The sequence below is a fragment of the Cavia porcellus genome, unplaced genomic scaffold (genome assembly GCF_034190915.1).
Source record: "Cavia porcellus strain 051 isolate PalLab524CR breed Dunkin Hartley unplaced genomic scaffold, mCavPor4.1 scaffold_20, whole genome shotgun sequence".
Lineage (NCBI taxonomy): Eukaryota > Metazoa > Chordata > Mammalia > Rodentia > Caviidae > Cavia > Cavia porcellus.
This window is the reverse complement of record NW_026947503.1, coordinates 1,530,016-1,554,360: the sequence shown is the minus strand read 5'-3', so window position 1 is coordinate 1,554,360 and position 24,345 is coordinate 1,530,016. Positions and strand designations below refer to the sequence as shown.

General features: G+C 52.1%; 3 protein-coding genes across 8 annotated transcripts in view; 2 read left to right on the top strand and 1 right to left on the bottom strand.

Moving 5' to 3' along the window:
- Positions 1 to 3,146, top strand: part of Atp9b (ATPase phospholipid transporting 9B (putative)) — a 351,973-nt gene extending 348,827 nt beyond the window's left edge. For 5 of the 6 annotated variants that reach the window (XM_063231400.1, XM_003463321.5, XM_063231403.1 and 2 more), the window contains 2 exons: positions 676 to 708; positions 1,762 to 3,146. In XM_063231400.1, coding sequence (XP_063087470.1) covers positions 676 to 708; positions 1,762 to 1,898 — 170 coding nt within the window. In that variant the 3' untranslated portion in view covers positions 1,899 to 3,146. The remainder of the gene's footprint in view (positions 1 to 675; positions 709 to 1,761) is intronic. The other variant, XM_003463322.5, reaches the window with a different exon arrangement.
- On the bottom strand, positions 1,760 to 21,418 carry LOC106026112 (atherin-like). Its single transcript, XM_063231409.1, has 5 exons — positions 20,564 to 21,418; positions 18,162 to 18,359; positions 16,647 to 16,832; positions 11,854 to 11,990; positions 1,760 to 4,422 (listed from the first exon to the last, which is right to left on the bottom strand). Exons 1-2 carry the CDS (start codon positions 21,261 to 21,263, stop codon positions 18,277 to 18,279), a joined length of 783 nt encoding a protein of 260 aa, XP_063087479.1. The 5' UTR covers positions 21,264 to 21,418; the 3' UTR covers positions 1,760 to 4,422; positions 11,854 to 11,990; positions 16,647 to 16,832; positions 18,162 to 18,276.
- Nfatc1 (nuclear factor of activated T cells 1) overlaps positions 21,416 to 24,345 on the top strand; it is a 110,089-nt gene continuing 107,159 nt past the window's right edge. Inside the window, exon 1 of the mRNA XM_063231405.1 lies at positions 21,416 to 24,315. Coding sequence (XP_063087475.1) covers positions 24,024 to 24,315 — 292 coding nt within the window. The 5' untranslated portion in view covers positions 21,416 to 24,023. The remainder of the gene's footprint in view (positions 24,316 to 24,345) is intronic.

Genomic DNA, 24,345 nt, shown 5'->3' with positions numbered 1-24,345 from the left:
CAGAAGCACAATACTGAAATTGAAAAGCCAAGCTGTAGTATCTAATCTAATGTTATATGAGCAAATACAAAGCTGAATTTACAAACAGAAAGTATAGAAGTAGCAGACGAACGCAGCCATATGAATTGGGCAGAACTGTTAACCTCCGAGCCTTGGCTTTCTCATCTAGGCTGGAGGTTGGACCAGCTTCTTCTAGGGCCAGGCCTGGCGATGAGCAGCAGTGTGTTGAACTGGGTCTGAGTAGGTCACAGAACCTACAGTGTCAGGTCTGCACTGTTCTGAGATGCCCTCTTCTAAGACATTCAGAACCAGATCCAATGGGACATTCCTGAGTGTTTGCTTTTAAGAAATTAATGTAACTCACATGTTTAAAAGACTACATTGTAACAGGTGATAAAATGAAGTGGTTAAAAGCACCATCACAAGGGCTAGGGATTTAGCTCAGTGGCATAAGCACTTGCTTTGCAAGTGCACGGTCATGAGTTTGATCCCCAGTAAGAAAAAAAGCACAATCAAAAGTGCATTTCATGCGAATATTTTTAATGTATTTCTTTCTGTTTATATTTCTATACTGTTTAATGTATTTCTTTCATTGGTAGCTAACCACTACAAATGTCCTGATATGTCCTTTTTTTCTGTCCTTCATGTTCTTGTTCCTGTTTTGTCTTGGAACAGGTATAGGCAGAGTATCTTTTGGAGCTTTTTTAGGTAGGTGAAGTTATCATTTCTTTCACAAGTGTAGAAACTGTAAAAGCCAGAATAAAAGAGTGAAGAACATCAGCAAACAAAATTGATAAAGATGCTTAAGTAATTAAAAAAAAAAACCACTTTTCTCTGCCTTACCCCTTCCTACTAACATTGCAACATCCTGTGAGCCCTGCATGGAAGTGGATCCAGAACCCTAGGTATCATGGCTTCTGAATGGAGGAGGGGTGAGACCCAGGCTGTTTTTCCCTCCCTAAAACACTTGCAGGGTTTCTCACATGCAGAGTAAGATCTCCTGTGACCTTTCCTTTATGGTCCCCGATCTCCTGTACAGAGGAAAGTTGCTTTCTCCACATCACTTATTTGTGTAAACTCCAAGTGGGACAATTTTTAATCCTAATTTCTGACAACAATTTACAGGGATTTCTGCACTATATAGAATTGAATTGTACAAATGTCATGTTTCCCAAACAGCTCTTGTCATGAGGACTGTTAATAGCCATTATTTCTAGCACAGCTCTGGTAAGGCATTGAGCAGTTTGTCTATAGTAGTTGTGAGATGCTCCAAGAACAGCCACACTGAGAAGCACTGAAAAACAGGCACATCTGAGCCTTGTGTCCAGGCAGGGCGCTGCCACTCACTCTCCAAAACCCTATAAAGACAGCTGGACCTTAAGACTGGCCTGCATGTCCTGGGCAGAGCAAAGTCTGGTTAGCTGATGGCCTCCCATGAGCAGCACAGCAGTGTTGTTTCAAGTCCTGTTTTGGAAGTGCTTTCTACCTGTTCATAATTACATGGAAGCACTAGTCATGCACAGTCTCTACCTGTTCTCAGGACCCATCCCATTTGAGGAGAGCCAGTTGCACCGCCATGCAGCTAGAGCAGCATGGCAGTAAAGACACCATGAGGCTGAGTTAGGCTGCTTATGCAAGTGCACGGCAGAACTTCAGTAGACAACTTGAGGGAGTTCTCGGGGTCCAGTCAGGTCACCACTGCGGTTTGGGGGCCTGGGAGCTCCTTAGTTGGCTCTCACACTGAATGCCTCCTTCCAACAGATGTTGCCTTCATCACAACTGTGACCTTCTTGTGGAAAGTGTCAGCGATCACCGTGGTCAGCTGCCTCCCACTCTACGTCCTCAAGTACTTGAAGCGCAAACTTTCTCCTCCCAGCTATTCCAAGCTGACCTCCTGAGGGCCAGAACCTACTGCAGGACTGGACTGGTTCCTCTGGCGTCTCCAGGGAGCACAGCGTCTGCACCTTGTTCCTGAGGAAGACATGAGCCTGGGTGGAGACCCTGCGGTGGGCAGCTTGGAAGCCAGGGTGTTCTGACAAGGGTAAGGGCTGCCCACACCCAGGCTGGTCCCTCTGGGGTATATGCTGAGGCAGTGTGACCTACCAGCAAAAAGGAATTGAATTCCTTCACTTCTGCTGTGAAGGACTTTTCCTTCTGAGAAATGAAAGTTTGATTTCTGCAGTTTCCAGCATCTAAATTCTTTAATAATGTTATACCGGAAGCCATTCATGCTTGAACAATAAAGTCTAGAGCTGGAGCCGACTGACCTGCGCACTCCCATCAGATAGCAGCGTCCGTGTCCACACCTCTGCAGCTGCTGCCGTCTCCTTCAGATGCCCGTCTCGCTCTCCTGTGGACACTCACACAGTCATGACTCCTTCCCTAGAGTGTGCGCCTCACACATGCAAACCCAGGTGACCAAATGGTAACATTTCTGGACATAATTCCATTGCAGTGACAAATATAAATCATTTTTCAAAGGCATTGCTGTTACGGAATGTGTTTTTTAAATTCCCAGCCTTTTATACTTGTATAAGTCACACCTACAAATTCCTCTATGTAGAAATCAGTTGCCTATGAAACACACAAAGATGCTTCACAGGCTGTGTTCATGGGTGTCCTTAGTTGTGTGTGGTTGTAAATACTCACAGCACATAGGTGATGTTAAGGTAGAAAGCCCCATCTCCCAAGCTGCACTGAGGTTGTCTGTGAGCAGCTACCTTGGCTGGTCAGGCTGGGGGTCTCTGAGCTGTTCTCAGAGCTGTTCTCTCTCCTGTGTACCATGCTATGTGTAGCCCAGCTGGGTATAGTGTATGCCATCCTCCAAAGTTCTCAGCAAGACCTTCAGTGAGGAGCTGATAAAACCCCAGCCTCTGGGCTGAAAGAAAGCCTTTCAGGTAATCTAAAGCAGCCTCTCACAGGCCTTTTTGCACTAGGCTGTGTGTGACCTTGTTCTTTATTTCCCACCGAATGTAGTTCCCATTGCCCCCAAATCCTCAGGGAAGGCCCAAGCTGTGTGATAGCCAAAGGAGTATCCCTGATGAGCCGTGGATCTGATACCACTGTCCACCCAGGCTCCCATCAGCTTCTGCCTTTCAAAGAAGAAATGCATCAGCCACAATAAAGCTTCATTTCTTCCCACACGATTTTCGGTGCCTTTTGACTTGAATGCCTTTAGCTGGTTATCTTTCCAATGCTTGAGCATTCCTCGTTCCCAGACAGACATTGTGACTGGAGAGCACTGTTTCTCGTATTTGCCACAAGGTGTCAGTGTTTTTGTCATTTGGTCCGGGAACCTTTGGCTAAGTGGGGTCGCCTGTCTGCTTTTCTGTGTGTGCTGAATTAGGAGTGTTTGGGTGTCATGGTATCCTCTTCCCTTCTTTTGACACAGTTTGAATTAGGGGCATTGGGCTCATAATTGCCAGCAGTTCACAAGATGAAACCTTATATTATCCAGGGCTCCAGGGTACAGAATGCCAAGTGTACCTTAGACACTCGTGTTGTGCTTTTTAAAAATAAAGCAGCCACTAAATAAATAAACATAAAATTAAAATAAATCAACCACATTGGATGTTGACCTAGCACTCAGGGATCTGAGGTACAAGGCTCACCACAAGTTCAAGGCCAGTCTGGCTACATAATGAGTTCAGGACCAGCCTAAACTACATAAGAAGATCCTGTCTCCAAAAAAATATTAGCATGATCATAATAAGTTGTAGACAGTCTCAGAAAAACTACCACTAACCACAACCTGAAAATGTAGCAGCTTTCACTAGCCTTACATTAGTTGAATACAAATTAGGAGAAACAGTTTAACATCAGGCTGTACAAGTTAAGACATGTTAAGTCCGAGTTAGAGACTGCAGAAAGCCAGGATGGTACTCATCTGTGAACCAGAAGTTACCCCACAGGATGCCACTGCCCAGGGCAGATGAGGCAGTGGATGAGAAGAGGCTCCAAGCAGATGCCTGGCACACAGCAAGTAACTCAGAAGGCATCTGCAGTGTCGGTTTTTTGCTAGATTAAAGAAAATAAACCCTAATAAAGGATCGTTGAATCTGGTGTGGCCCACATTTATGAACAGGCTCACGAAAAGGAAATGTGCCCTGGAATGGAATAAGGACAGCCACCACAGGGCAGTCACATTCTCCCTGGCTTGCATTAACACTTCCAAGTTGGAGAGCTGCATCTGCTCAGAACCTGTGACGGCCAGTCTGTACATTCTACCACCACAGGGCAACAGAAGAACTGCTGCTCGGTGTCGGAGTCCAGGCAGGGCGTTTGGTGTACAGGAGTCAGCTGGGACTTCTCCTGTTCATTGGGAGCTCTGTGAAACAGGAGACCACTCTTATTCAGCACTTTAGTCACAGATGTCCAGTGGCATTCATGGTGCATGTAGGGACATCACATTCACAGCTCTGCCTGTGAAGAAAGGGATGTGACATGGTGATGGAGCTGGCAGAACCAGGGCACACTCCTCGGAGAGGCAGGACGGAAGCTGATACCAAGCGTAGGGAACCGTCATGCAGAGAGGGATGTAGTAGAGGGGGCAGAGTGCCACACAGTGAGCAGAATCAGCAAGGGGGTGGTAACGGGTGAGGGAGACAGCTGGGTAGGGTGGTACAGAGGTGAACAGATGTACACACTGCTGGGTGCATAGGTGGTGGCTGGTCAGATGAGTACATGGGGGCTCTCTACCCCCTCATGCCATTCTAAAGGTAGTGACCATCACGCAATGTTTCTGAATCAGGGCTACACTGTTCCCATACCACATGTACCATGAAGCCAGAACAGATCAGACAAGTGCCATGTGCTGCTTCTTCTACTTGTAAGAATCCAGCAAGGAAGCCATGATAGAAAAACTTCTCCTGAGACAGTCATGGGCAGGCCCAGGCCCCCTGTGGCTCACAGCTACACCCCCTGAGGCCAGGAGGCATCCATCTGAGCATTGTGTCCACACTGTCATCTGTGAGATCACTTCTGTACATTTATTACATGCTTCAGCCAGAAGGCAGATTGTCATCCTGGATAAAAACCAGAACTAACCACATGTCACAGGAAGCTGATACCAAAAGGATGGGACAGGTACTGTGTACCAACAGAAGCATCACAAAACCAGATGGCCTTGATAGGATTTGGAATATAGACTTCACATAGTGTCACTGAAGACAGAAAGGAACACTTCACAAAAAGGTAGAAAGAATGTTAAGGTGAAGTAAGGGGTGGCTGCATCCGGACCACAATGGACATGTAGGCCAGTCACATCCATGGCTAGCTTGGCATCTTTGACACGTCTCCTTAGGAACCAGGACCACAACTCCACAGAAACCCAGAGGACAGAGGAATCGGGGTGATGCCTGCAATTTCAGGGCTCCACACCCAACCTTCGTAAGAAAACCATGTGGTGGGTCAGCAAGACCCCAGAAAAACAAACCCCTGGAATCCAACATGGAGACCACACAGGTTCGAGAAAAACCGATTAGAGAAATTCTGAACTATTTCCAACTGAGTAACAGTAAAAATATGTCAGGACTTGGAAGGTAGTTAGTTGAAGTAGCGCTTGAGGGAAACTGACACATTTAAATACTTAGAGGAAGTTCTAAAATCTAGACTTCCACTTTGGGAAGCCAGAAAGAGCGGCAGAGTAAGCCCAAAGCAACTGAAAGGCTGGCAGCAAAGATAGAAGTGAGTGTCACCACAAATAGAAGCCAGTAAATCCAAAAGCCAGCTCTATGACAAGATCGACACAGTTGAGGAAAAAAATGACAAAAAGAAGCCACAGTAAATTGCTATGTTGTGTGATTTCACTGATAAAATGCGGAGTACAATCAGTGATCACCAGCATCAATGTGCTTGCTAGCAATATCCATCACTATGATAAAAGGGGAGAAGATGTGTGGCTCACAGTTTCAGAGGTTTCTTCTCATGGTCACTCGGCTCCACCATTTGCAAGCCCTTGGCAAGGCAGAGGTCATGAGGGGGAGCATCCACAGGTGCAGAGCTGCTGACCTCAGGTCAGCCAGGAAGTACAAGGTCACTCCTAGTGATCCTGCCTCATTCTGCCAGGACCAGCCATGTGCCTCTGCCTGTGAGGAGCATTTGTGATCCAAAACCATCATAGGGTCTTGGGGACCCACAGAATGGGGTGGCTATGAGCTGTGGCACTGCACCATAGCCTGAGAAGTCTAGTTAGCTCCATGACCACCAGCGTCCACTACTGGCCATGATTTCAGAGCTGGCAGGAGTGGGACAGGAGGCCCTCCCCATAACTTAACATTTTTTTCAATGTGCTATGAGTCTGTGTTCAAAATAAAATGTTTTAAAGTGTAATGAGAACATTCTGCTAGCTAAGGACCGGGATGGGGAAAGGTCTAGAAGATGAACAGCTAGGACACTAGCCTCCTCCTAGGTGAGCAGATTAGATGGCTGGGACCCAGGCTGCGATGGCTCAAACCACTCTTGTTCTTTTCTGGTAGGAAAACTGGCCAGCAATAACCTCCTGACCGAGGGCCAGTTTGCCCAGGAGGATCTGTGAGCAGTCTTCCTCTTAGCGTGGCTTGAAGCTGCTGTGGCTGCCGGGTGGCTCTGGCCTGTGGGGGCGGCCATGGCCTAGTGGGTAGGCCCAGGGCTCCCAAGAGCGAGAAGGCTGTGAAGGAGGAGAAGCTGAAGTAGCATTTGAGCCTCAGACCCCTCACTGGTTAGTTGTCACTTTTCCTCTGGGTCCTATAGTCTCCCCAGGTGCTCTTAGGGCCCCCAGAGAGTCAGCGCTTGCACATACGTACCCACACACACACTGGGCTTTGCTGACACTAGCAGGTTTCTTATGACAACCCTCCCCTAGGGGTCAGTGAAGTCAGCTGGAGGTCCCCACCCTTAGTCCCAGGGGCATGGGGTCATGTGAAGGCATTTGTATGGCAGGCTCCCCTCCACCCTTGCCTCGGGGTTGTGGGGGCTGCCTGCTGCTGGTCAGGCTCCTGTGCTCATCAGCACTGGTGGAAAGATGAGCAGGTGAGGGCCTGGATATCAGACAGCACCCACATGGCCCTTGAGAGGACAGTGGCACCCAGGCCACAGAGGTGGATCCTGGTCCTCTGGCATTGCCGTAGCCCCTGCATCCCTCCCCCTTGCTCAGCAGATACTACAGACATGGAAAACAGAACTGAGGGTGTGGACAACGAGGACAGTGCAGACAGGTTTGGAGTATGAGGCAGGAGAAGCCTCTCGGGCTCAGCAGGAGTCACGGCTCAGGATGCACTAGGAACACTGTCAGTGCCCAGCACTGGGCCAGAGGCCCCTGCATCTACCATCTGCTGCATACAGTCACTGCAATTTTGCAGCCCCAGACACAAGCCTGAGGTCCTTGTGGAGGGGCAGGGCCTGCCAGCTGTGCCCACCTGGCCCGACTGCCACTCTCTAGCTGAGCTCCGTGGCCTGTCACCCACCTGGAAAACTACCTCCTCCTCCACCCCTGACCCTCCAACCTTGGAGGAACTTCAGACACCTTGACCATCAGGAGCCAGATGCTTAAAGGCACCTTAATATTACAAGATGGATACAGAAAGCATGCGTGCCAGAGCAGTCACCACATTTTCTTGGGCAGTGCTGGGGAGAGAAAGCCTACATTCTCACCCCTGCCCCTTCTCCTGTCCCATAGCACCTTCCTGGCCCCCCACTTTTGGAGTCCATTCAAGTCTGGCCCCTTCTGCTCAGATACCTGTGCCTAGTACCCTTGATGTCCATGGCACTGGGAGACCTGTGTTCCTCCCCACAGGACAGTGTCGTACCTGGAGGTGCTCAGCACTGTATCAGTACCAGTGAAGAAGGGGGAGGGGAGGCTCTAAGTTAAAAATTACTTTCCCCAGAGTGGAGACAGCTGCCCCAGAACCCGGGACGCTCTCCACAAATGGGATTGTGAACACGGCCACATCCAGTGCCTTATCTCCTAAGCCACAGGGTCAACTCCCTACAGGTCTCCCAAAGCCCCTTTGCCTTCACCTCAGGGCCACTTGTAAAAGATCTGAGGGGGTAGAATGGACTGATCAATTCCTCCTGGTGTCCACAGTGATGTCCCCCAGTTGAGGGCTCAGTAGGAGCCACACAGGGACAAGCACCTACATCCCACCCATGCATCCTTAGCTGGACTGGCCTCTGGGGCACCCAAGGGCCAGGGAGATGGTTAGCTTGGCCTCTCCAACCCTCCAAACAGGGACTGGCCTGTGCAGCCCTTTAGGGAAACCACTCCTCTACAATGAAGCTCTTAATGACAGAGCCCCACACCCTCCATCTCCCCATAACAGCCACAGAACTCCTGCTGCACCTCAAACCTGCTTCCCTAGGCCCCTACTTGGAGAGGTGCCCATCACCTTCTGCCTGGCCCACTGGTCAGTCTGGGAGGGATGACCCTGCAAGGAGTGTCCAGTGGTTTGGGGCAGGATTGATTCAGGTTTGGCTTCCGATGAAGCACAAGACACTTACTTGTGGCCCTGCCAAGTGTTTTCAGTAATCATAAATATTGGGGCTCCTTTGCTGTGCAAATGCCCAGTTTCTCACCCTCTCTGCCCAATTCTGGTACCCACAATATCCCCAGAATCCTCTTTGCAGTCCACGTTGACGCCAGTGAGAACAGGTGTCATTCCAGCAGGTTCCAGGAGAGGGGGATAGAAGCCAAGAAACAGAACCCACCACGCTAAGAAAGTCCTGGCTCTGGCCAGCTTAGATGACAAGGAATCCAGAGAAAATAAGTGTCTTACTGAGCCAAATCAACTGGAACTCGAGATTCCCTGGGCAGCAGGGCTTCCTCTGCCTGAAAAACCACCCATTGTCTACAGGCACTCTGTACACATGGTGTGCATTTCCTGGAACCAGAAGCCTGTTTGCCTCCTCTAAGGAACTACCAAGGTGCAGGCCACTGGTCCTGGTGGGAAGAATTCAGTAGGCTGCCCCTGGAGCCATGGACCAGCTGCCTACGGTGACAGCTGCAGTCAGCCAGAGGTCTTGTGTGCCTCTGGGTCAGGGCCCCTGGAGACCTTGCAGAGGCCAAGGACTCAGGTCTCCGTATTCATTTTGATGAATCCTGAACACACTCGGTACTAATGACAGAATTTGCTAAAAGACCTAGAAGGAAACTTAGAAATCATTCAGTGATTTTGCTTTTTTGGGGGGGGGTCCCCCCTTTATAGACAGGCTCTCAGCAATGTCCAGGCTGGCTTTCCTCCTGCATCCTGACTGTTCAGGATTCTCCTACTGCCTCACCCTGCACCAGACCACGCAGGCCCTGGGCAGGGAAGGTTGTCCTAGGCTGACACTGTGACTGTGCCCTACATGCACACAGACTCATCCAAATTCTGCATCAGGTGCCCTGGGTACCTCTAAACACCATGCCTTGAAGGGGAATATGCACAGATTCCCACAGAAGAGCAGAGCATCTTGGATGCTTGCTTCTCTCTTGTGATTGTGGAGAGCGAGTGGATTTCCGTGCGATTTTTATGTAAAGGTTTAAAATGTTGGCTCTCTCAATGGGTTTGTGTCTTGGGAAACGCTGGAGTACTGACCGCACAAAGGGTCAGCCAACCGATTGCATGACTTCACATACATTTTTTTTCTGAGCACTGCTGAGCTGTGGCTCCACTTTTCCCAGACAGAATGGTTTGTTTACAGAAGACATGGGCAACAATTCTCAAGGGGCTTGGGGAAGCCTGGCCTTACCAGTGCAAACGCGGACCTTGTCCCAGAGTACAAGGGCAGTAAGTCTCACTGATGTCATGCCCAAAGAGGCACCTGGGGTCCCCCACCCAGCCCTGCAGACACCTGAGGTTCTTCTTCAGAGACTTCTTCCTGGATGAGGCTGTCAAGGAACGGGAGATTCGGCTCACTCAGGAGTCCCTAAGGACTGGACAACCTCTCTAGCCTGGAGGTGGGAGGGAAAGTGCCATGCCGGGCCCTGCCTGTCTCCTCCTCAGCTGCTCCTTTTAGACATCTTCATGTAGGTCAGGCTCTGCACAGAAGATTAACTGAGGCCATAATAAGGATGTGGACCATTTCCTTTCAATTATGCATCTGACTCTGACGCCCCTTAGAGGTGCCTTTAATTGTCAGTATTTCTCTCTGTTTCTCTTGAGAGTTTACTTGTAGTCCCCCAATGCTAAAACTTATCATTGAAGTGCCTGCAGGTACTTGTGAGAGGCACCACCAGTTCCTCTGACTGAAACGACTGTTGATGTGTTCATGTCATATGTGCATCAGTTTCTACGATGCACACCATGGCACAGCCACGGAGCATCTGCCAGCCTCCACAGGACTCTAATCAGAGCCCTTCCCACAGACAGGTGCCACACTGCTGGGCTTCCATCTCTGGCCATCCTCTCATCATACATGATCCCAGGACAGAGGCTCCTATAAACTCTGGAGGCCCCTGAGAGGCTACAGATGCCATGTCAAGCATGTAACAGGGCCTGGGAGCCAAGGTTCCTGCCCCACTGCCAGCTGCTCTGTGTCCTAAGCCAGCTGGATCCTGGACCAGGTGAGGGCTCCAGGTGGGGCAGCCAGGTGGGATCCTCCGAGAGAAGCGAGCCTGTCAGTGATCAGAAACACAGTCCAGGACAGGAGGGGGAGGCACTGGGAGCGGTGCCCTCATGGGGGGCCCTGGCACCTCTAAATCTGTCCCTCCCCCAGGGAACCTCTAGGGTGAGGCTGGAGAGTCTGGCTGTGTCCGTTTTGGTTGTCTCTCTCACCTGGGGATGGAGCTCTTTCCTTGACCTCCTTGGGCTCCTCCTCAGTATTTGACAGAGTGAGAAGGAACATGGAGGCAGCCGGAGGACCATGGACAGGGCTCTGTGAGAAGCAGGGCTCCTGGGGGCTCCCAGCTCTTGGGGAGTTTAAAGCCGATGTGCCAAAACACCCTGGTGGGGTGGATGGACAGAGGAACTGGAAAGGAAAGTGGGGCACACAGGGAGAAGGCCAGAGCACAGATAACCATGGAGCCCTCTGCCGGCAATGGAGGCTGCGCACTGAGGGGAACTCATAAAACGCAATGAGAGGGCACTGTAGGGGGAGCTGAGAGGGCAGGAAGAGATTGCTGTGGGATCTGAAGGTACAGAGACCTGCGGTGAGGGTCAGAGGAAGCCCAAGCCTGGAGAGGATTAGAACCTCAGCCAGGGGCTGCCCCTGCCACTGCCACTTGCAGCCTCACCATGGCTGCCACTCGGGACCAGCTGGGCCTCCCTCAAGGATCTAACAATCTGAGTCAGACCCCCTCCCATCACAGGCCACCCAGAGGCTCCAGACGCCGCCATCCTTAGCAGTACCAATGCACCTTCCCCCAGCCCAGAGGCCCCTGGTCCCCTTGGCCAAACTGTCGGGCCTTCAGAAGGAATCACACCATGAAGGAGCCAGTTATGTATTACAGCTGCCCATCCTGAGGGCTTGTGGCTACTGTCAGCCACCAGACACAAGCAATACCCTTGATAGGACCTGTGGCCCTGTTGGCAGTCAAGTCCCTTTGGTGGTTGGTCACTGAGTTCCATACCCCGGTACCCTGGAGCAGTTTCCATGACCACTCCAGTCCCACTGGCAGGGCCTGACCCCTTACAAGTATGGAAAGACCTACCGTGTGTCCCTGGAGCCCCTGTGGGGACGGAGTGATGGGACAACGAGTAATTCCCCAGGAAGTGATTGGGCACCACTAACGGGGCTCCAGGCACTGATGGTCCACACAGGACAGGGGCAGGCAACAGAGAGTGCCTGGGGATGGGCACCAGACCAGCATATGGGGACACAGGGAAAGAGGCACAGCAGAGCTCCTCACAGGTCAGCTTGTAGACCCTTCACCTCAGCGCTGCAGTGGAGGAGCCTTACCCACCACGCTCAACAACTCTGTCTTCCTGATGACACCATACATTCTGCCTTCTGGGCAGCAGCAAGGCTTGTCCTGAGCACCTTCCTGCGCTGCTTGTGGCATCCCCAGGCTTCTGCTGGGAGCAAGTTCAGGGACCCTAGAGTCACAGCAGAGGGCATTGTTAGAATCTACCCCTGCCTACTGAGAGAACTCCAGCTAAGAAGCAAGCACAAGCCACACGGCCACATAGACGCTACAGAACCAGAAGCAGAATTCAGATACACACTCCCACATCCCAACAGCACCATTCGGAGAAGCCAAACAAAAGTGATGCATTAACTTTGACCCGTCAGCGGCCAAATGGACATCAGGAGGAACAGCAGGCACCTGCTATCCATGCATCTGCCCAGCTCCTAGGGAGGCCGAGGCAGGAGAACAGCTTGAGAACAAGAGCTGAGAGCCAGCCAGGGTAACCTAGCAAGGTCAGTTTCAGAAAAGAGAAAGAAGGGAGAGGAAGGGGAGGGAGGAGAGGGGAAGAGCAGAGAGGAGGGGAAAGAAAAGAGGAGTAAATAAAATGCTGTAACAGGGGAAAATCTTGAGGACAGTGTGCTGAGTGGAATAAGCCAGGCGCAAAAAGATGACTGTGCCTGGCTCACTCCTGTGAGGTCCCGAGGAAAGGCGGCCCACGAGGACGGGACCAACATGGTCTGGTAGGGCCAGGAAGGGCAGTTGGTGGTCACGCACACAGAGCCTGTTTTGGAAGAACGTTCCGGATGGATAGTGTGACGGTTGTGGAAGATGGTGAGTATACTCTGTGCACTCAAAAATGGGCTAAAATGGGGAGTCTGGTGTTGCACATATTTTACCACAATTTTAAAAAGAAAACCCGCTTTAAATGGTCTGGGTGTGGCAGACTCTGCGTCACCGCATGGGCCAAGGGCGCCCTGGGCTGCAGTGGGACAGTGGTGCTACCTGCACCGTGCGCAGGGCCATTCCGGAGACCAAGGAGAACCCAAGGCTGCCAGAAGTCCTGTCTTCCTGGACATCAAAATCCCAACCCAACATTTTAATGGGTTAAGTGTAAATGAGTCAGAAGCACATGGATTAAATTCCCCTTGAAATTCACTCCGGTTTAAAAGTTAACGGAAAAAGTGCCTGGCAAAACTTGCTTAGAGTTTATTGAATCAAACACTTTAAAAATAGTTTGGGAAGCTGGGCAAAGCCAAGCTGTGGGCTTCTGTGCATCCAGGTGGGAGAGCTGAGCCCTGAGCCTGTGAGCTCTGCCACACGCAGGCAGGGCTGAGTCGTTGGTACCAGATAGCAACCCAAAAGGGCCTCATCACCCAAGGCAGGCGCAAGATGATTGCTTCAACTGCTGCTTAGTGGTGGTTTGGGTAAACTGTGATTTAAGGAAGGTCACAGTGCAGTCATCAGAATGCTGATTATGACTGGTTATTAGTGTGAGAGAGGAAAACAGCCGTGGGTTTACAGAGACAAATACGGAATTTTGTAGAAGGTATTAGCATGTGTCCTGTCAGCCCCGGCCTTCCTGAGCAGGGCACAGGGCTGCTCAGATGTGGTCTCTGGGTCCCCAGAATGGAACACGCGGAGGCAGGTTCTGGAGAGCACAGGCTATCTGCGTAGGCCTTTGCACGGCCCTCTTAAAACAAGGTGAGGCATGGATGAGGCCTGAGCTGGGTGCAGCTGGGTGCAGAAGTGCGGTACCCATCTAGTGCTGAGCTACTCTGCACATGCAGCCAGGGTGGGCCAGGGGCCAGTGAACACAGAAGGTCCAGGGGGTACAACCCACTGTGAGGCTTCGCTGGTTCTCTCTTCCCTCCTGGTTAAAGGAAGCTTACTTCTCTCTTCCTTCAGACCTGCCCTCTCCCCAGGCCTGTGGTGGGAAGAGCATCTTAGCTGGCTGTGGTTAGTGACTCTTATAGTGTTCAGGCTCTCTTTGGCCATGTCGGGCAAAATCCCCAATCATCAGGCCCAACAAAATGGAAGCAATTCTCTCAGCTGGTGAAAGCTGGGGTGGCATTTCCCGCTGTGGGCATCAGAGCTGGGCGGGCCTTCTCCAGAGGGGCCACCTCAGAGGCTGTGCTGTGGAGGCAGGTGCGCCTCACTACAGCAGCCCAGGAGTGCATCAACACACAAGTAAGCAAATGACAATAACCAGGGCGCAGTGGGAGACCCCAGAGTTGCTTCCAGGTATTATCGAAACCGGATGATTTCCAAGATAAAAGTCATGATACAAAGAACGCACAAGCATAATTTACAGATTAAAAATGAAGCAGATAATAGAAAGTGCCGGCATGACCAGAGGGTGGAAGTGACAGGGGACTCCACCTTATCCACCACAAACCTATTCACAGAGCTGACATGAGACTTGATCAATAAAGTCAAGCAAGGCATGATGCCACCATTACACCAAGTAGATTGTAACGAAGAGTCAGGAACTACAGAAAAGAACCAAGCTCACGAACAAAAAGTACAACACTGGAAGTAAATAACTTACCAGAGAGGCTTAGCAACAAATTTGAGCACGTTGAAAAAAGAATTTAAAAAATCTAGAGATAAAAAAATCCAGAGATTATGCAAATCAAGAACAGAGAGAAGCTGGGCACAGTGACGCACACCTATAATTTAGACACACAGGAACCTGAGCCATTACAAGTTCAAGTGCCATCTGGGCAACTCAGTGAGACCTCGCTTCATAATAAAAAGTAAGAAAGGGCTGGGAATGTAGCTCAATGTGAAGGCCTTGGGCTCAGTGCCTAGCACCATCACAAAAAGGAAGAAGAGAAAGAAAAAGAAAGAAAGAAAGAAAGAAAGAAAGAGGAAGGAAGGAAGGACGGACATTGTAGAGAAAATCAGAAAAAGCAAACCTAAAGCCAGCCTGAGAGAATGCGGGGTACTCCTGAGTGTGCCCGCTAGGAGTATTAGACAGAGAAGAGGGAGCAGGAGATGGGAGGAGGAGAAAGATACGGAGAGAAGGGACAAAGAAACCCGAGGACCCCAGCCCAGCACGGTCAGCTCAGCAGACTCACAAGCTGCCACATGGCAGTAGGAATGCCGGAAGTGACGGCAAGGACAGTCTCCACGTAGAAAGGAGAAAACAGCGCGGCTTCCCGGAGGCCTCAGTAAAGGCAGCTCCGACTTCCCAGCAGGAACACTGGAGCTGGGCGGCTGGAGCTAACTGTACCCCAAGTGGCCCGGGAAACTCGTCAGCCAATACCCTGCAGCCAGCAGAGCTTTCTTGAGGTGCAGTTAAGACTCTTGCAGAGGAGTAAAAACTGGGAATCTGCTACTAGCAGCCCCACTTTGTCAGAAACAGAAGAAGTTCTTCATGCTAAAGCAGGAAAACTTAGGCGGTAACCTGAATCCGCACGAAGACAGATGCCAGTAAAGGCAGTATGCAATTTTATGATGGTATAAATGCATATTTTCTCTTTTCTTCTCATAACTCACTTAGAGAGTAATTGTATAAAATAATATGTATTTAATGTAGTGCCAGGCCTGTAACTTACAGAAGTATAACACGTGTGTGATATATTTGCCAATGATGACACAAAGGCAGGGGCGGGAGCAAAACTGCCTTAAAGTAAGGAAGTGACTACAGATGGCAAACTAATAATTATCACAGTGTACTGTTACTGTTCGTTGCACAGCGGACAGAGCGCCATGAAAGTGGAAATAAAGGAGCAGAACTATAAGGAAATAACGTTCTTCTGTATCACTGAAACTAAACTAATGCAAACCTAAAGCTGATTGTGAAGATAAATGTAAATACTGAACACGAGCAACCATAAAGGAAGTGACAAGAAAATAAAAACAAAGAGAAAAGCTACATTAGAAAATATTCACCTAGTGCAAAAGAAAAGCAAAAAAGGCACAATAGAGAGAAAAAAAGAGATGTGGAAAATTAAAAACAAACATGGGAAGTTGAGGCAGGAGTCTCACAAACTGTGCTCACCCCAGGCGACTCAGCCAGACCTTGTCTCAAAATAAAACCGGCTGGGGAGGTAGCTAGGTGTAAAGTGTCAGGATACACACGCGCGCGCACACACACACATACACAAAATGGCACATGCAAATCCCATTATATGAATAATACAGTAAATGTGAATGGATTTCCCAGTGTAACTAAAGGACAGAAATCGTCAGACTGGATTTAAAAAACCTGATCAAGCTCTGTGCTGTCTGTAGGATACACTTCAGATTGAGACGTATACAGCCACAAAAGGGTGGAAAGGTGCAGAGGCGCTAGCTAGAGTGACGCGGCCACACAGAAAAGCCACTCAGAACAGGCAGCCCTAGCAGCTGTGCTGGTCTGGATGCTGAGTGTCTCCCAGAGGCAGGACCCGCCCCGGAAGCTGCAGGGCGGGCCGATCCTTGGACCTCAGCTCCTCCCTCCTCCTCCTGCTGGCTTCTTGGCCATGAGTCAGCTCACTTTACTCCACTGTGTGCTGCTGCCTCATCACAGGTCCAAAGCAGTGAGGCCACTTGATCCCCCAAAACAGAGTCAAAATATCTCTCATGTCTGTATATGTTAATTATCTCAGCTAGATCGTTACAGGACAGGAAGATGACAGACACACATCAAGAGGGATGTTTCATCACAGAGACAGGGCCATCCAGGAAAAGGATATGAAGAGCATAGCTGCAGGTATTCCTCAGAGTTCCCAGATGAGTAACCAAAGACTGGCGAGCACAAGCAGACTCACAGAGGTAAATAAATCTTACTTCCAGTGACTGAAACACTAGACAGAACAGAAAAGTAGCAGACTGGACACCAGTCCAGTGCTCTTACCAGAAACCCACGGGACACTTGCCCAGCTGCAGCAGGATGCAGAGTCTTCTCCGTGCCTCTGGCACAGTGTTAGGTGTAGACCGTAGGCTCGGCCACAGAGCAAAGCCGGCTGTCTGGACCACCAGTTCGGGCAGGCAAGCAGGCAGGCAGCGAGGGGAGGCAAAGCCAGGTGACAGTGGAGGGACCCTGGACGGGAGGGTGGAGCGGTGAGTGGGAAGAAGGTCAAGAGGTGCCCGCTAAACACGGGGTGATGAACTTGCAGCAAGAGAACTCTGAACTCTCAGTAGTGGTCAAAGTGACTCCAAAAGGTTTGGTGAAAGAAATTCCTGCGAAGCTACTTCAGGCCTGGGATGTAGAGGGCGAGTAACATTGGCTGCCAGACTGAACATGATCTCGATATCTGGGCACAGGACCAGGGGAAGGTGCTTCATTCACTGTAATCAATCCAATTCTTCAACCTTGGGTGATTAGCTTTCCATTACTGAGTCAAAATACCTGAGATAAATCAAGTTAAAAGCATAAAAATTTATTTGGCTCATGGTTCAGAAGCTTCATTCCATGGTGGGTTGGCTCCATCACTTTTGCCCAGCAATAAGGCAGAACATCATGGTGGGGAGCGAGGATGGAGCAGAGCGATTCCTTTCATGGTGACTGGGAAGCAAAGAAAAGACAAGGAGCAGGGGCCCAGCATCCCCTCAGGACACACTCCCAGCCAGCGAGCTTCCTTCCCAAGAGTGCTCCAGACTGGTAACCAACCCTTAACACAGGGCATCCAAGATCTAAAGTGGAGCAGACTGGCTAGCCATGCAGGAAATGGGCAGCGGGGCTGAGGACAGGCACACAGACCAATGAAGGACCCTCCACACCAAGAGGAGAGGACTGAAGAGGCATTTTGCAAGTACAAGTTCGGTGTAGGATTGCTGAGCCCCAAAGTTACGGTTTTCAAGAAAACCCCAAAGTGAAAGGAAGGTCTGCAACTATTGACACAGGAGTGCACCAAAAGAAGTTCCTTCTCAACTCCAACCACCTGAGACTTGCACGCACTTTAACACAAATTTAGTACAGGAAGTAACCTGGCTGGGAGTGTGGCCAAGGTTAGATCCTCGCCTGGGCTCTGTCTCAAGCAACACACACCCACACACACACTCAGGCGTCACACACACACACACACACACACACACTCAGGTGTGGGGTAAACAACCTGCCCTATCATTGTAGTTTGTTAAGGTCACCCTACTGTCCTGGGCCAGCCTTCTAGCATTCTCTCGCCTTTGGGCCCCTCCTTGTTGGTTGGAAGGTACCACTGGGAGGAAAAGAGGGGGACTCACACTTGCCATTTTAGGAACTGAGTCAGAGGTGTGCAGGTAGCTGAAATGGGAACATTAAAGTGACCACCACTGTGGCTTAGATTGTAGACACAGCAGAGCACGTGTGGGACACACGTAACTACAGGTGTTTGACGTGATTTTCACAAGCAAGAAGCATGTGGCTGTGTGGTTTAGTGGAAGGGCCCACCTGATTCCAGGTGCCTGACCGCAGAGCAGCTCAGAGGAGGCACAGGTGGATGGAGGGTCCCAAAGGGGCTGGGGCAGAAGGGTGAGCCTGGGAGCTGGGCCTCTTGGACTGGACCTCAGGTGCTAAGGCTGCGCTGGGAACGCCTCTCCCAGCGGGAGCCGGCAGCAGTGGTGTCATCACACCAGGTTTCTTCAGTCTCTAGAAAACACAGAAGAACATCCGAGTCCGCTCTTGGAAAAGGGATTTGGCATCCAAAGTCACTTCTAAAACGCTAAGCTACTCGGGGGGTATTTGCCCCCAATAATTCACAGAAACAACAGTAATCTAAAAATAGTCTTGTTTGTTATCCTAAGCTCCTTTTAACATAGTTAGTCACCACCAATTCTTAAAATAAAATCCGTGTAACGTCTCTCCTAGTAGCAGCTATAAACAAACCTGGAGAGGAGAGCGGAGAAGAGGAAAAGAGGCGCAAGGGACGCGCGGGGAGCTAGGCCGGCGGGAGAGGCCGGCGGCAGGGCCGGGCGCGCAGCCGGGAGCTGGTGGCGCTCCGTGCGCCGCCGCCTCGGAGCTCCGTGCGCCCTGGCGCGCGGCCAGCGTGGTCCCGGCAACGGCATTAAACAGAGGGAAACAGGCCCGGGATTCCGTCACCGCGGGGGATAAGGAGGGCATTGAGACAGACAGGAAAGAGCGTTTCTGGCCGGGGTGAAAAGTTATTTATTGAAGGGGGAGTAGCAGGGGGAAGAGCAGCCGGAGGAGGGACGGGAGGGGGCGCGGAAGAGCCGGACGGGAGGTGCTGCGCCCGCCCGCGCCTCCCAAGTGGCATCCCCCGGGCCCGGGCGGCCGCGCGGAGCCGACCGGCAAGCAGGGCGCGCCGGTGGCCCTGACGCGCCTCGCCACCTCCGCGCCCGGGCGCTGCCCAGCCCCGCGCGGGCCCGCTCCTCGCCGCGCCTCGGAGCCTCCGTCCCGCCGGCGGGGACCTGGAGGGAAGAAGAGGGCGGGGACGGAAACTCTGCCGGCAAAGTCCTGGCAGGGTGGGCGGGGACGGAAACTCCAGGCAGAGTCCTGGCACCCAAGACGGGGACACCAGGACTGCTGGAGAGATTTTTTTTAGAAGAGCTGGGGGCAGGGAGGGGGCGTGGCCCTGGTGCCCCCTAGCGGCGGCCTCGGGTTACTTTGGAGCCCCGGGTGTGGACAGCCCTGGCGGGCGCCGTCTACCTCACAGTCCTCACGGGGTCCCTCAGCTACTCGGCCCTGGCCACCTCTCTGGTTCTCTCCGCACCTAGTTAGTAGTTTAGCGGGCTATGAGGAGCTCACTCCCCGCGAACCCCAAGCGCGCGAGCGGGTCCACAGGTGGCCACGCCAGACCCTGCGTCCTCCCGGCCCGCAGCTCTGGGCGATGGTGCCCTGAGCCGAGACCCGTGGAAAGACGAGTTCTGCAGAGTTGGAGTCTCAGGAAAGGCCTGGTAGGTGAGAGTGGATTAGACAGGTTTTCTCCGCGAAACTTTCTGGTTTTTAACGTGGCACCCAATTGGCCAGCGCCTCTCACTGTTTGGGTCAAATATTAACCCAAGCCACCCCTACCCAATTCCCTAGAGTCCTCTGGGGGCACCCCCCCGGCACAGCAATATGCTACAGGCGTCCCGACGCTTTCCCGCCCCAAGGCACACACCCGTTTTGCTTTTGGGTTTATTTAAAATCACATATGTTGTCGCAAGTACATTTACGATTTCTAATACATCAGACACTCTTAATCACCTCGACACTCAACCCTTCCATCCACAGCCAACAAGAAAATAAGGTCCATTCTGGCAGCTGCCCGGGCGCCCGGAGAGATGGGGGGTGGATTTTAAAGAGGAAAGTGTAAATCGACACGAGGTGGCGTCCAAAGTAGGCTGGACACTAGCCCTGCCCACCTTTGGAAACCCCAGGGTCGCCCGGGGTGTGTGAGGACACACAGGGACCCACAGATGGAAGCGCTCTCTTCGACCCCTAACTCAGCTCCTGCAACCCGCAAGTTGGGTCGCGCCGATATTTACAGAATAAAAAATGATATTAGACCAACCCGGGATGGCCAAGCAATCTGTTAGTAATTTAGCGGGATGGGAATTTCCTTTCTCGGGCCTGCCAGTGGAAGCGCTTTTCCAAATTTCCATAGCGGGGGAAGCCTGCGATTTTACATAATGACTTCAGCATGCAGGCCTTTCTCTACACCGTAGCCGCCATCCGCACCCCAGCCCCCTCACTAACGCAGAGCGTGGCTCTCTCTGGACCCCCGCGTGGACACAGGCGTCGGGTCCGGCCAGTGCGCCCTTCTCAGCAGCGCGCGCCCTCCCCTCCGGCATTTCGCCCGCAAGGCTGTGGTCCCCACCCGCGCCACTTGAGCCGGTTTCCCGCTAGTGCACCTCTGCCCATCCTTCGCGCCCCTGCACCGTCTCGTGTGCCTCTGCCCACCGCCGAGGACCCGAGTCCCAGCCGAGCGGCGAGCTGCCCCTGCGGCGCAGAGAGGGCGGCGCTCGGCGCTGAGTCCCCCGGGCCCGAGCCGGCTCTGGCGGGCAGGGGCGTGATGTCACTGCAGGGAGGGGGCGCGGAGCGCCGGGCCGGCAGGGAGGCGGGGGAGGTGTTTTCCAGCTTTAAAAAGGGAGGCGGTAGAGCGCAGCCCTGCGTCAGAGCGAGACTTAGAGGCTCCGAACTCGCCGGCGGGGTCGCCGCGCCGGATCCAAGCGGCCGGGCGCGGGCTCCGGGTGCGGCGCACATTTCGGCCCCGCTGCGCGCGGGTCCCGGGCCGAAGCCGGGCCTGCCACGCGCGCACGTCCCCTGATGACATTTCTCCGGAGCGCGCGGCGCTGAGCCGGCCCAGCGCGTGTCCGCCGGGGAGAGTCCGGCTCCCAGAGCCCAGCCCGGACGCCCCGCCGCCCGTGGCCGCTCCTCCTCCCGCTGCGAACCGCCGCTGTCGCGTGGATGCCAAGTACCAGCTTTCCAGTCCCTTCCAAGTTTCCACTCGGCCCTCCGGCCGCAGTCTGCGGGAGCGGAGAAACTTTGGGGCCCGCGCCGCCCGCCAGCGGCACCATGAAGGCGGCCGAGGAAGGTAAGCCTGCTTCCCATCCTGTGCCCCCGGGCCCCGGGCCGCAGCGCCTGCTGCCCACGCTCCGCGCCTCCAGCAAGGAAGCCCCGGAGCCTGGCGGCCCGACCTAGAACTGAGCGTCCAGGAGGGCGCGGGCGGCCGGCGCCGCACGGATTGGGTAGGGTGTCCCCCTGGTGTTTCCTCGGCGCAGCCCTGATTTCTAGCGCTCTTTCTTGCCAATAGGTGTCTCCTCTTTTCTAGCGCTAAGTGCGCGAGCTTGGCCTTGGCTGGGGCAGCCTCGCCGAGATCCTGGCTGTGGAAACTGAGTATAAATGTGAGCACTTTGGGGGATGGGGCAAGGTAGGGCCCTCAAACCACAAAGGACCCTTTGAGATACATGCGATTTGGGGGGGGGGAGATGAGGGATGGCCCTCGAGGGAGGCAAAGCCACCCCTTGGGGCCTCTCAACATGAAATCTGGGGATTCCTGTGCCTCTCCTTGAGCGCCAAGCAGAGTCATATGCCACCAGATGTTCGAGGACCCTCCGCAGGCAGGGCAGTCAGGCTTGTGGTCAAATGCTCCTGGGAGCACAGGTCTCTCCTAGGCCTGCCCTCTGTTTTTTAGAGGGGAGAGTCCCAAGTAAAAAATGCTTCTGGAGAGGTTGGAAGGAACTGCCAACGTCCAAGCTGCTGCTTTATGTATGGTAAGCAAGGGGCATCAGCGTTTTCCCTGAGCCTGCATGGCCAGCCCAATACTGGCTTAAGGCTCCCCTGCAAGTACCTGCCTGCTGTCCCATTAAAGGAATCATCACAATAACAAAAACCACCCCATGGGCTCAGGCAGGTGTCTTTTTGACAACAGCTCAGGAAGGGATGGTTAGCATTCTCTCGGATTAAGATGGACAATGCAGGAAAAAAAATTGAGAGACACCTCTCCAAATTCCTTATCAGCTCTGATGTGTATTACTTACAAGTGTTGAAAGCCTGGTATGCCTGTCAGTGCTGGTGTGCCCTCAGTTTTAAGAGCAGATATCCTTCTCACACGCACTTTAAGGGAAATGCTAGTTTCTTGCACAAGACAAAGAAATGTTCCCTTGCTGTGGATCCGCAGCTCCCACAGATGAGCAGCTTTGGAGAGCTCGCATCTGTAACAGATGAGCTGGAGCCAGTAAACTCAGCACAAGAGGACCAGCATTTTCGGAGCTTAGATGTCCCACGTAGAAAGACTGAAAACTCTGGATGCAGAGCAGGGAGGCAGATGTGGCTTGTGCTTCATATCATCTCAATCCAAAGTGTTGAAACCTCAGCAATCTTTTAATGTCTATATAACCAGCTCTTGCTATGAGAAAAGTTTAACAATACTTTTGGTGTCCTTATTTCCCTAAATGTTTGTCACTACTCTAGAAAAGGTAGGTCTGTCTAAGTTTATATTTCTTTACTTGGAGAGTCAGTGTAATAAATATTTTTTCTCTTCAGAAGAGGAAAAAAACATTGATGGAAGTAGTGATTATTTTTTCATATTTCCAACTTGGAAAATAAGCTTGAAAATGCCCTGGTTAAGGGGCCATAGAATGGGGCTAGTAATATTCTTTAAACAATATTGGCATATTTTATAGGGCCTATAAAATTGGGCTAACTGGGAGGTGGATCCCATCTTGTGCACTGGCAGGCCGGTGCACAGCAGCAACAGTGTCTGCAGGTCTGGGTCTGCCATTGCTGAGGGGTCCAGGGAAGTCAGCCTATGTCCGTCCGGTGGAGGCCGTGACTGGTGCCTCAGCTGCCCTCTGAGTCCTAAGTGATCACCACCATTCCTGGTTTAATGAGCATCTCAGGAGGCTCCTTAGGCTCTGCACTGCCATTTGTGAAGGCCCTGTGCTGTTCTCCCCTGGAGAATGCCTAGAAATGCAGGCCTGTAGGTAGCCACCCTGTCAAAGCTGCGCCACAGAATGCCCCACGGGCTCTTCAGGGCTGAACAAAGAGCACCCTGTTCTCCCGCCATTTAGCTTCTTGGCATTGTTTCCTAATCCAGATTAGAAAATGCCACAGCGCCTGCACCCTGCTTTATCATACCCAGCAATGGAGCTCTGTATCCCATTAACATCCCGCAGCCTCTGGAGGAACTAGTCCAAGCTAAACACTTCAATCAAGACAGGAGTGTCTGCGGAACTGGCAAATGGGAGTCCAGATTGCAACTACATAGGAAGACAGGCTGTCCGGCTGCAGGACCAGGACCGCAAAGTGTGCCTTTACCCTGCTGCTGGCTGTGTCACTGCCTGGGTGGGCAACTAGGGTGTGAAAGGAGCCGACCTACCTCCTGAAGAGCTTAGGGCCTGAGCTTCCCTCCTGTGGGCTGGTAGGTGGAGGTGTGTGTACTCTGAATGGTGCAAGCAACAGTCGTGCAAAAAGCTTTAGTCTAAGCAGGTGAGAGGGCTGTTGTTTGTGTATAATTTTTCGGTGGTGCTGAAAGTATGGCTGAAGTTAGAAAAAGAAAACAAAAGGAGAGAAAATGAAATGTTGAGGCTTCTCCACACAAAACACTTTATTTGCTCAAAGGTCAGCAGAAAAGCAAACTAAAACAAAACAACCCTCCAACAAGCATCTCAAAGTGAGAACTATTATTAGAAACTAAATGAGGCCAAACTGAACCCTAGTTTATCACGAGAGAAAACCATGGCCACTGGAAAAGGGTCCTGGGAGGAGTGGCAAGTCCACGTGAGGCCCAGGTTACCGCCTCTGAAAAAAGCTCTCCCCAGGGCTGCAGGGCCCTAGGGCTGAAAGGAGGCCTGAGCTTCGTGGTGGCAAATGTTGACACTGACCTCCATCCTCCCTCCCTGCGCTCAGGCCCAGCTTCGCTCTCAAATCCAGGCCTCCATTTTCCTGGTATTCCAGATGTTGCCTTCACATGGTGCCAAGACACAAGGAAAGTTAGAACAAAAAGCTGGGAGAAACAGGAAAGAGTGGACCGGGCGCCACGGCGCAGCCTTTCCTGACTGCTGTGTATGCCAGCGGCTGTGCGGGGCCTGGGTAAACCCCCTTCCGGAGCCCGAGCCTTTGAGCTTAAAACGACTCCACAAGGATAGCAAGATCCTTGCACGTATGTGTGGCATTTTAGGAGCTAGGATTT